General features: G+C 40.9%; 1 protein-coding gene across 5 annotated transcripts in view; it reads right to left on the reverse strand.

The window, feature by feature from the left end:
• Positions 1-314: 314 nt before the first annotated feature.
• slc23a2 (solute carrier family 23 member 2) overlaps positions 315-12,859 on the reverse strand; it is a 42,728-nt gene continuing 30,183 nt past the window's right edge. For all 5 annotated transcript variants that reach the window (XM_037778300.1, XM_037778299.1, XM_037778302.1 and 2 more), the window contains 10 exons: positions 11,152-11,240; positions 10,012-10,079; positions 7,876-8,057; positions 6,891-7,011; positions 5,267-5,423; positions 4,588-4,735; positions 4,368-4,473; positions 2,842-3,109; positions 2,418-2,513; positions 315-1,022 (listed from right to left, as the gene is read on the reverse strand). In XM_037778300.1, coding sequence (XP_037634228.1) covers positions 745-1,022; positions 2,418-2,513; positions 2,842-3,109; positions 4,368-4,473; positions 4,588-4,735; positions 5,267-5,423; positions 6,891-7,011; positions 7,876-8,057; positions 10,012-10,079; positions 11,152-11,240 — 1,513 coding nt within the window. In that variant the 3' untranslated portion in view covers positions 315-744. The remainder of the gene's footprint in view (positions 1,023-2,417; positions 2,514-2,841; positions 3,110-4,367; positions 4,474-4,587; positions 4,736-5,266; positions 5,424-6,890; positions 7,012-7,875; positions 8,058-10,011; positions 10,080-11,151; positions 11,241-12,859) is intronic.

Consider the following 12,859-nt stretch of genomic DNA (forward strand, 5'->3'; position numbering starts at 1 on the left):
GTGCTGCTAACGGGGTCTCCGAGGAGTTTTACTGAAGAAATGGGGGCACGAGCTGCGGAGTGACATTCTGCTTTTGAACTCAGCAGGCAGATAGTGCAAAAATAAAAAAATTCACAATCACTTTGCATGGCTAAGGGCACCTGACGAACCTCTTCCATCAATCCACATGACCCCGACGTGCATTGTAGCGCTCAAGCTAGTTTTCAGTGGGGCTGTTGGTGTGTGAGCACGCGTATGTGTGTGTCTCTAATGTGGTTGCATAACGAATTTATAGAGGCAAATGATCCACGACAGAAATTTTGCATAATCCTCAATTGGCATAATCAAATCTAGAATATGTTTTATAAAACAGGGACAGTTATCATCAAACATTCAGCATGTCTCTTTCTGGATTAAAGTGCATATAAGTGAATGCACAAACCCGTTATTGTCGTGCTGCATACGCACATGCACACACACCAACTAACCTCCGCGTGGTGACATCTTTTATAGCATGCTGTGACTTGCTATAGCATGCTTAAAATAGCATAGTGGGAAGTGGGAAAAGACTAACACGAGCTAAAGAAAACACATACTGACGGTGTGGGAGGGTGTGGGGGGGTTGGTGCATCACATTTTCTTCCACACAATCCCGAATCCTGCACCGCTTCTGTCCTCCACTCTCCCATCCTTTTATCTTAGTGTACCGTCCCTTGCTCCCCAAATTAAGCCACAATTTACAATTTTGCAGCCCCGGCCCGTTGGCTATACCCCACTCTCCCCGGATGCCGGGCCTCCCTCCCCTCCCAGTCCTCCCCCCTTCACCGTATCCCCCTGTCCTTTCCTTCTCCTGCAGGCTTCCCGTAGCCTCCCCCACTGGTAGCCCTGGAAGGTGGGGCTGATGGGGAAGTACTTGAAGACGGGGTGTCTGCGGATAAAGTCCATTCCAAACGGCAGATCATAAGATCTCATCCCTTCCAGCTCTGCAGTATTTTGACCAATGCCACGTTTCAGCTTCCTGATGCCTCGCTCTTCAGGGGTACCTGAGGAGAAACGGAAGACTTAGACATACTTGAGCCAACCTTGACAGCTCATAAATAGGGAGGATTTAGAAACCAAAGCGGAGAGTCTGGGGGTCCTCTCCAGAAAAACTTCAGTTTCGGAGACTTTGTTTCCTACAACGGAGTATTAGGGCCACATTGAGGAAAAAAAATAAATCTGAGATTTCGAGAATAAAGTCATAACTTCACGCGAATGAAGTCATAACAATACAAGAATAAAGTTTTATTACAAAATCTTTTGGCACATCAGCACCACATTATCATCAGTATCAGGACCTTGAAAAGATTGTTCAAGAAACTGCGTTTATTCCGAAGAAAGAACCACACGGACCTGGGGGAACTTGGCTCTTTTGTGGAGGAGGAAATTACTTTTTTTTCCATTAAGTTATGACTTTATTCTCGTAATATTACAACTTTTTTTCTCGTAAAGTTATGACTTTATTCTCGTAATATTACGATTTTTTCTTCCCCTCAATGTGGCCCTAATACTCCGTCGTGGTTTCGTGCATTCTGGTGACTTTTAAAGAATAAAAATGGCAAAATAATTATAACTATAACATACACCGCAACAGCAGTTCTATGTTAAATACTTTTACATACATTTACTTTTAATTCTCAGGACAGAATACAGATTAATTGGCCGCTCTGGTGTGAACGTGAGTGAATCTCTGGCATCATCAATTTTAATTCATGAATTTTCTGCCCCTTCTTGAGTATTTCTTTCTCTTAGTTCTCTCCATTTGTCTCTCCTTCTCTCACTCACTGAAGGTCCTTTCAGACACAACATGACAACGGCACCACTGAGCTCTGAAACCCGTTATTTCCAATGGATTATGCCAAGCCATGGTGGCTTTTTGCTGCATCAAGCAAAGCCCAACTTTGGGTGCAACGTGCACTGACAATGTGTGCTGCACCCAGCGGTGAGCAGCTCTCTTCCTCCAGGAAACGACATTTGATGTAGCTGTATTTTTGTCAGGGCTTTTACACACCGTACAGTGCCAGAAATGGGTTGAGATAACGAAAAGGAAAAAGGTGTGTCAAAAAAAAAGTGGTTGTCATAAATCGGGAGAAATACGGGACCCCGAGAGGAAACCGGGAGAGAGCGATGAAAAACAGGAGTCTCCTGGGAAAATCTGGAGGGTTGGCAAGTATGGATAAAAACCGCTCCAGCATGTTCTGCCCTCATAGGTATACCGGTACCTGCTTGTCAGTCACAGCCACATTTTTATGATTTTCTTCCTTAAAAATGTTTTGTGTTCCTTAAGCTACCATTACATCATCAAGATCATCCAGCCATAAACTTTATAGCACAAAGTACATTCATTTTTAACATCATCAGTTTGACACATGTGAAAAAAAGAAGATAAAACACCTTACCAGGGATAGTATTGTCCAAAATGAAGGCGACAGAGCCTCCGACAAACATGGCGGTGGTGAGGAGCACGTTCAACACTTGGTCAACCCCAACTATGCCTGAGAAAGATAAAGAGACATGGGCTTAGTAAGTGACTTTAGGTCTTAGTTTCAATTCCAGAAACAATATAAATTGACATTGTGAATCTCTAACCGACCTCACTTCAGTCACGTTAGTATGTTCAGTAAATTAACTCCCTCAGACAGGTTGCCAACGACTAATTACCCAGCTTAACGACTGAATAAGTTACTCAGAGTCATAACTAATTTCTGCAAAATCTCCATTAATCGTTACCGAGGTAAATGTGACAATCTTAATGTTGATTTCAGCTGATTATCGCCCAGCCCTAGTTAGTATACATGTGGGGGATCTCTGCCCTCCACTCACCAGAGACCAGCGGGTTCTGTTTGAGGTAGCTCGGCAGCATCAGACCGAAGAAGATGGAGAAACCGAGAACGAAGAGGTTCCTGGAGGAGTTGAGGTCCACAAACTGCAGGTTGGAGAGTCCCACCGCCGTGATCATACCGAACAGGGTGCAGAACAGAGCTCCCAGGACAGGGTCGGGCAGAGAGGCAAACAGGGCGCTGAATTTACCAATGAGCCCCAGCAGCACCATCATGGCGGCGCCATACTGAATCACACGTCTGCTGCCCACCTGGAGGACCAATCAGAGATTAGAGGGAGCTAAGGGGAAGCCAGTCAGGGCGAGCTACATATATTTGATTCATACCATCTATTTTATAGCACATGCTAATTGTTTTGAGGATGCTACACATTTATAGTTAAATAGTACATAATATACAGTAGTCTAACTCAACAGCTGACTGCACATATTGAATATGATTATCTATAGAGAGAGACAGATGTTTCCTGCTCATGTCAGAGAGGCTACATTTGTAAGGATCAATTTGAGAAAGCATGTGAATTTTAGTTAAGAGCTGCAACTAACGATATTTGTCATTATCAATTAATTTGCTTATTATTCAATCTTTAAATGTCAGGAAATTGTGAAAAATGTCCATTATAATTTCCAGGAGCCTGAGGTGACTTCTTCAAATTGCAAATTTTGTCGAACCAAGAGCCTCAAATCCGAATATATTAAATTTAAAATAATATAAAACAGTGAAAAGATGAAAATCCTCACATTTAAAAGGGACAGTATGTAGGATTTGGCGGCATCTAGTACCCCTCCGCTCACGCCTCCCTTTCCAAGACTGCAGTAACGTGAGCCACCGAGTGTAAAATCGTGGTAACGCCATTCACCTTCCTCAGAGGCCATCCTTACTATAATAACACTACTTTAGGAGCAACAGAAGTCAGACAGCGGCTGGCGGTACCACGGTTTAACACTCTGCGGCTCACGTTACCGTAGTTTCACAAGCGTGTCGGAGAACTATGGTGGCCTTCACGTAATGTAAAAACATAAAAGGCTCTCTATAGAGCCGGTGTTTGGTTTGAGCAACATGGTGGACTCCATGAAGAGGACCCGCTCCCTATGTAGATATGAAGGACTCATTCTAAGCTAACGAAAACACGATGATTCTTAGATTCAGATGATTATACACTAATGAAAACATAGTTATTAATATTAAATTCCATTTCTGCTAATAGATCCTGCCTGGTACCAGCAAACGTTTGGTATTTTTGCACTTGAAAAGTGACTCAAACGATTAAAGGATTACCAAAATAGTTGCCAATTAAGTTTCTACCGATTGACTAATAAATGACGCAACTTATCGTCTCAGCTCCTGTTTAATTATTTACACAATTAAACCGTCACGGTAAATGAAATACAATAACTAAATGTGAGTGTGCGGAGAGAGAAGGACACTAAGAGGCTTACACAAAGTCTATCTAACTGTAAAACGCAGGCAGGATGAGGAGATAAAATGAAATAAGTGCAGGTGTGTTACCTTTGTGATTCCCAGGACGCCTATATTTGGACTGGAGGAGGTGGAGCCATTTCCTGTCCCAAAAAGACCATCCAGCACACAGGAAATACCCTCCACGAATATCCCCCTGTAGAGACGGCGGAAAAAACAACCCAATTAAAGCATCTTCCAGACAGTAAAAATTCACAAACTAACTGAAATCATAGAGAGAATGAAGAAAAACAGAAACAAGAAGAGTTACCTATTGATGGCGTGGATGGGAGGTGGAGGAGCACAAGAGAGACGTGCGCAGGCGTAGTAATCTCCAATCGACTCGATGATGCTGGCCACCACCGCGCTCATCATGCCGATCACACCTGCTGCTGTTACAGTAGGGAAACCCCACTGGACTGTTGAGGTAAAAACACAGAGCGGGTCAGAGATGAGGAACGGCTGCATTTAAACAGAACATATCTTTCTAAAAATTCTGGGAATGTATTATTTATCAATAAGACCTTCAATTTCTAAAGGATTTTTAGTGTGATTTACACTTATATTATCTGCCTTTCCCTGAACTATTTATACATTATACTGTAAGTAACATAACCACTTCACTGCATATACTATTTATTGGTTTCTGTCCGTACTGTACTGCACATATAGTTACATTATTCTACATATCACAGCTTTGTTCATCTGTGCTGTACATTATGTGTAATGTTTTGTTTATTTTGTGTGTATCACTGCTACACCTCTTCGTACAAAAACAACTTTGTTTTATATTTATATCTTCATGGACTTTTGATCTGATTAGATAGTTAACTGCAGTGTGTTATACTGGTACGTACAGTGTGCAATTACAAGAACGATAACAAACCTTATCTAATCTAAACTGTCATATCACTGAGATTATTATTCCTCCTCCTCACAAACACACTTACAGGGATAAGGTATCTTAAACCATGGCGCGGCTGCGAGGATTCCTTGACGTGCGTCTGTGCGGGCGTAGTAGCCGTACTTGTCTACCTCTGGCGGGAAAACGTTGGTCACAGTGAAAATGAAACACAGCAGCCATGACACCAGGATGGCCATGATGATCTGGAGGAGAAGAAAACATTTATCAGACATTCACATCAAAGATTAAGTGAAATAAAAAAAGGCACTTTACCAGTTCTAATCCTGCATCTTTCTGTCCATTACGTCTTGATATATGCCAAATATACCCCCCCCAAAAAAGGAGTATTTTCATATAAAAATCTCTTTTCTCCTTCTGTAAAATGATAAAATACTTTTGATGACTCGTCTTGAAATAAATGTATTCAAATAAAATGTGAAATTGTAGTTGCTAAAATAATAGGAGGTGTGTTTAAATCCCAGTCGGCAAAAACTTTGTTTACTTTTTCAAAAGAGAGCGTGGTTTAGGTCAAACTTCTTTATTTCTCCCTCATATTTCACCTCTTGATCTAACAACAAAGGTGAGGGAGGTGTGCGTGGAGGTTAACGGTCATCTACAGCTCAGTATCACGTGCTATATTCACTAAACCATGCCCAGTTCTGATCAAATCAAATGTAAGATATCAGCTTTATATACCTCTCATAACTATACCCTGCACACATATTTTGTTTCACTTGGAAATACAGACAGATTACTGAAAAAAAAAAAAGAATCTTAAAGTTTAATTATTATTCTTCATTCAACACATTTTAGCTCCCAGAGAAAATAAACAATGTTAGAAACTGGTTTCAAGGTTCAAGGTTCATTATTTGTCAATTCCTGTTCCGGTTATTGGCAATGAAAAATCTTTGTTCTCAGGTTCCTTCAACAATGCTCATAAAATCAGTATATACAGTATATATGAAAGAGAAAATCACACAAGTAAATGTAAAAGCAAAATGATAATCTAAAGCATAAAATAGTGCAGTTAAAATAAATATAAATATAAGTAAATAGAAAATAGAAACGTAAATTGGTAATTCTGTTGAAGACAGTATTTCAGATGGGAAAACTGAATGTAAACAGGATGTAGTATGTATACGCATGATGAGAAGTAATATGTGTCCACAGAGGTGTAAACAGGAATGTAGTATGTAATAATGAGAAGTACTTAAAATGTATAAAAGTGTTGCACCGTGCTGCCAGCTTAGAGGGCTATGTCCACGGACATGTTTACAATTAAGAGTGACCCAATAAAACAGCAATGGGAAGCCGGGTATAAATCCAATTGATGGGTAACTTTGATGTGAATTTAAGAGCGTTTATGTTATTCAATATATCACCAGCAGAGGGCAGGAAAGGACTGATTTACACGCTACACAGCAGCATGCACAGGGAAAACCTCTTAACCTCCCAGGGAGAATGAGATTAGCTCTGCTGAATAATTCCTGACTTGATGGGAACACAGTTTGTGGTGGAGGCAGGGGGCAGTTGTAAAGAAACCAAGGTTAATTCATTGAAAGAGACGATTACTTACTAAGAAAAAGGAATAAAAGTGGAGACCAGTAACAGTTTGCAAAAGGCAAACGGCTGAGTTATGTATGTACTTTTATGAGAAATTGTTTACTTACAGGAAACATTTTGAAGACCTGCAGCCTGTAGGTAGTCCAGCCTTTCTTGGCTTTGTAGACCGGCAGAGGGAAGTGAACGTTTCTGGCATACTGAGAGAAGAGCAGCACCAAGAAGATGGTCCTGCAGACAGAAACAAGCTTCCTCAGTTTGGTGGATCAGTGTCTCATTATTTCCTATACTGTATATTCTCCTGTGGGAGAACTAATCCTGTACCAACATGTTCCATTTCCTTCCGTCTACGTCCGACCCGGACCCCAGAGGCTTCAAAGCCAATCAATTATCCTAACTGCCTGAGAAAAAGCAAATCAGTGGCAATTACAGGCACATATCCTCCGTCCCCGTGGAGCGAGAGGAGGAGGCCTCCGGCTACAGTGTAAACAGTCGTGACACAGCAGGAACTGATGTCACACCACATGAGCATCACAGCTTTGAAGTGGATCTTCCCCCATGAGTCAGTCCTCTGTATCTTTACAGTCTTAACATGATCCAGTACATTCAATACTTGAATATAAAGAAGTTCTTTCTTTTCCTAGATGTCTTTTTATCTGCTCTATCTTTAGCTGGAGATCTATAAAGTTTATCTCGCTGTAAATCAGTTAAGTGAATGAGCTACAAGCTACCACGCAAATACTCATCTTTCTTTGCACAAAAGCTTATGATGATACTCGTGGTTGTAATAAAAGATATCAGTTTCCATATGAACAGAGAATAATGGTTATAGTTTGAGTTTCAGTCAGTTGTAGTGGTTTCCAATGGTGACAGTAAAGAAATACATATAGAAACCTGTCACATCACTCCTGCAGCATTATCCACTACAGCTGTGCATCTGTATGATCAGTATATTCCCAATTCTTTCCCCCAAAATACCATCAGAATCATCAGAACGTATCAAACACACAAAGGGACAACAGAGAAGTGGATTTCAGGTCGAGTGTCACTGTACAGATGTTTGTTGTTGACACCTGAATGTGCATTAAAACTTACAGCATAGCAATGCCCCAGTGTTTTCCAGCCCTCTCCCCCGCGGCCTGGAAACCAGACAGGCCGATGAGCGCCACGGTGGGGGTGATGGTCAGAGGTCCGATGTACTTCAGCAGGAGCCCGGGCAGACCCAGCGCTCCGATACACACCTCGACCAGGGACGACACGATGATCGCGCCTTGGATCTGACGGAACAGAGAAATTGTAGAGACAGAAAAAAAAGAGTTAATGAAACAAAGATTTTTTTTTTTTGAAATTATGAATCAGATCTTGGAACTACACGCTGAGGGCGCCTTCACAAACCAGTTTGTAGTCAGTTTAGCTAGTGGGAATCAGAGTGAAATTGATGCTTTTGGTTTGTTTTGTATTTAGTCTGGTTCAGTTTCACAGTGGAAACAAATCACTGGCACAGATAGTGTCTTTTTTAGTTTATTCTGGGCAAACAAACAAACGTGTTTCAGCTATAAGCCGTAAGCTGTCATCAGCGTTGACGCCGGTGATTTGTTTCTTCTGTTCTTACTACTACCTGGCACCTGATACTGTTCAAGATTTGGAGACGTGCTCGCTGTTATTTTCTATTTTGTCAGTTTCACAATGCACAAATTAAAAAATAATTTTCTGAGGGGCGTGTACCAAGGAGCAAATTTATCTTTTTTTGTCTCGTGAGCTGCCACTTCTATGCAGGGTATTACAGACTATGAAATATTGCTGTTGAAGTTTTTTCACTTGGACTCGGCACTGATCTACTGTGTACATGAATCCCGTTTCCTTAACTTTATCTCCTATGTCACTATTTTTGTGGACTTTGTTCAGCATATTCTGTACGTTCTCTTTGGCCAAGATGTCAATCAAACGTTGGACTTCTGCAGAAGTCCAGGTCAGTCCTCTTCCACTCATGTTAACCTGTCGTTTACCTGCATCCATCTCAACAAATGCCCACACAGGCAGCCTGCGTTTTGGTTTGCTGAATTGGTTCGCCGTAATCATATTCATTTCAATTATTTTTATATAGTGTCAAATCACAACAGAAGTTATCTCAAGACGCATTTCATATAGAGCAGGTCTAGACCGTACTCTTTCCTATTCTTCTGCGACAGTGACAAGAAAAAAACTCCCCTTTAACAGATAGAAACCTCGGGCAGAACCAGGCTCTGGGTGGGAGGCCATCTGCCTCGAACCGGTTGGGTTGTGAGAGCGAGTACTACTGGTCTCGGACCAGTTGTTTTGGTCCGCAACAGAGTATGATTAATGCGTTCAGACTCAGAGGGACACAAGATGACGTTGACTGAAGCAACTGAAATTAAAAATCTAAATTAACACACTGACGTCAAAAGAAATTATTACATTTTATGAAATATAATATTTTAGGCTTCAGACAATATGAGCACTAAATCACACAGCGAAGTCCACATATTTTATGAATGAGGCGATTATTAGAACCATCGTCTCGTATTTGATCATAAGAAGAAATCTCTCTGACTCAGCTCACCACTGATTAATCACATTGTACGTTTGCTCTGCACTAATTAATCAGCACCTCTGATGAATCAACATTTTTCTCATCTTTAGCCAAATAATGTGAAATCAAATGAATGAATCATTGTTGGAGGAGATGTGGTTACAGAATAATAATCCTGTTAGTCCCATCTTTATCCCTCTCAGTGTTCTCTTCGGTCACTTTCCATCACATGCACATTTATCCTCCTGCCCTCAGCCCATCCATGCCCCATTCAACAATTTGATTCGGTCCGATTGAGTTTAGGCTCATTCACGCGTCACATAAAAAACAATTACTCAACTGGCTTACGCAAACGGAAAAGGTTAATGCAAATTAACAGCTTCTGTCACGGAAAACCAAACCCCGCGGACATGTACAGACAGGGATCCGAAGAAAAGAAATGATCCTGTTTAAACATCAGCTTAAAACAACATCAACATGATCTGGCTTTAGTTGTGTTGAAGTTACACAAGGAGATTAATATCTTAAGCAAATATTTACTTTGGAGATTCAGTTTCCTTCACTTATAAAACAATCTGCCTTTTAGAACAATCTAATCACAACTATCCAGTTTAGCTTTCTCTTGTTTTTTCTCCTCTACGATCCACCTCAGGTCTTTCATTTGTCTTTTTCTGCCTCACCTCTCGTATCCTGGGGTGCCAGATGTGCTCCGTGTTGAGGAGCTCTGTGCTGTTGAATAGTGGAACCTCTGGTCATGGAAAAAGACGGGAAGATTAGAAAGGAGGTTAGAAAATGAGACAACTTAATTAGATCACTATGCGAATCATAACTCTGGTTATTAATTTAGAGCATGAAGATATAAATCGGCAAATCCCATCTGGGAACACTTAAAGCCCCTTCCAGTGTATTTTGGCTTTTCTATGATATTTAATATTTATTTGAGTCATTTCCAGACTAAGTTGATCAGCCAGGCTGATATATAACTTAATTTTGTGCTCAAAGTTAAAAAAAAAAAGAAAGTTGTTGGTAAAAACGGGAATATGATGTATGACTATAGTAGAAGCTGCAGGTCAAAGGTCATCCTCCAAGATAACACAGGCGCACTCATGCTCGTTTGCGTCTGAGCGGCATCAAACCGATAAATCTGTTTAACTGTCAGTTTGTCTTTCTAGTTAGTTAGCTAGTTAGGTGTAGTTAGCTAGCCCAACTTGTTGCATTAGCTAACTGAGGGTTTTCATTTTATTTTTTAGTTTCCTCCACCTTAGTGTAGTGTGTTTATTTTCATAATGGCATTTATGTGTGTGGTGAATGGGTGAAATCAACGCAGTGGATTACACAAAATCTCACCGGCAGGATTAGCACAACACACTGACTGTCTCTCTCACTCACTCTCTTCTTTACGGTATGGAAACGGAAAGCAACCGATAACGGAGGTTTGCGGGACTCTAACAGGTCCGACGGCGGGGAGCGCACAATTTTCAGCCCAAAAGAAAACGAGAAAAGTCCTGTTAGAGAAATAAACGAATTACAGTGCAGCCCGGTGCGGTGTCGGTCCAGCAGCAGCCAGACGGCAGTGAAGAAGAGAGCGAGTGAGAGAGAGTCGGTGTGTTGCGCTAATTCTTGTCTCATTTGTGGTCCCATAAACGTATAAAAGTCAAACTGTCTGGAGGGGGGCTTTAACTCTCGGTCATCTTTGTAGGCTTTGATGTCAACAGCACTTGGAGTTAAGATCAACGTAAACAAAGACCTGCAGCGTTATATGAGACGTGAGCGTCTCTATGGAATGAGTCAAGAGAGAGAGAAGAAGAGAGAGGAATTACCTGTGGTGTTACACTTCCATTTGTCCAGTGACAGGATGGCTCTGGCTGGTGCGAGGAAGGCGAAAGCGCTGGCCTGGAACAAAGGCAACCTAAAGACAAGAAAAGGAACCGTTTAAAAATGACATATAAATATACAGCAACATAAATGTACAACAAAAGGAGTGTTAAAATTTAAGTAAGGTGATTTTCTGCGTAGAGCCACTGGGTGACAGCATTTCAGTTAAGTGGGTGGTGGTTGGGTGGGAGGGGGCTTTGGGGAAAAAAATACCTAAATATGGAGGGACAATCATTTACTTTTGTGCCCTATTTGTATGTTTCTGTATACCGGAAGTTCCTCTTAATAAATTATTATGGGGGAAAAAAAGTCATCATTGTGGGATACATAAATCATGCTAATTTTGCTAGCTATTATTATTATGTGGAGTGTGAGAATCCCCCGGGTCGTCTGTTTGTTTGGTAATCTAAAGTCAATCAAACACAGGATGGGGTAGTAAGATCAGTTATTGCTGCAACAGATTTCCCTCCTTCCCCTATTTTCTTCCTCTTTAACTCAGACCATCCAGCACCATTAACACACATTCACGACAGCAGACGGATATCAGAAGATCTGATCAGAGATAAAACTGAATGAACAAACTCTAATGACGTCATGGTTAGTGGAAATGCCAAGGACAGAAATAGAAAGGTGTGATTAAACCAAAAATGGGATGGAGGACTTTTATTTTCTTAAAAAAGAGGAAGTGAACTTTCATAACAAAACTAGAGTTAGTTTCGCTTGCACACCAACTTCAAACCCAATTGAATCTTTGTCAAAAGAACTGATGAAATGACAAAGATCAAACTGGGATTGAGCCATTTTTTTAATCTTTGTCCAAACATTAATAATTATTTAATTAATTTATGTTTTCCAGTAGCCATAAAGCTACTGGGATGTGTAATCACGTTCTCTTGTACAGACACTCATTTCCAATGTGTGTACAAGCTAAAGGAAAATAAAGAGGGACTTTAATTTTTAATTATGAAAATAAAGTCGATGGATCATGTGTCATGTGTCAGCAAACAAAACATTATGAGAAAGGAAATGCAGTTAATAAAATAAGATGAAAAAGACGATCATTTTGATAGAAAAGCAATCCAGATTGAATCATCTCGAATTACATAAATGTCTGCAGGTGGCAGCTGCTCACACAGGCAGAATATTGTGTGAAGACACACACATACTGCACGTACACTTCACCTTTCCTGGAAAAGCATTTGGGTGTTTGTTTTTTTTCCATCGACCTCACTTGGCACCATGACTTATCAACCCACCGCCTCCTATCTCTCTCTGCATCTCTTCTTTCTATCCTCCTCACTATATTTCTCCCAAGATTTGGCTCTTGTTTGACCACTTGTGATCAGATTGAAATGCTAAATATGCAAATAAACTTATAGTACATACTCAAAATAAAAATAGGATTGTCCATTCTTGTCCTCTAGCAGGCAAACCAACTTGCTCCGTGAATAGAAAGACACTGTCTGTGTCACCTCAGCTCAGCTTTTCCTAAGAGCAAGCGAAGGCTGTTGGTGTGACAGGAATGCCACTCATGTTGAAGCCAAGACCAGACTCTGCTGTGTCTTTGTTTGGGTCAGAGAGCGAGGAACAACTGAGTAAGAGATGGAGAGAAAGACTACAGTTTTCTGGAGGCTACGCTGAACAGAAAATGTC

This window comes from Sebastes umbrosus, chromosome 8 (genome assembly GCF_015220745.1).
Source record: "Sebastes umbrosus isolate fSebUmb1 chromosome 8, fSebUmb1.pri, whole genome shotgun sequence".
Classification (NCBI taxonomy): domain Eukaryota; kingdom Metazoa; phylum Chordata; class Actinopteri; order Perciformes; family Sebastidae; genus Sebastes; species Sebastes umbrosus.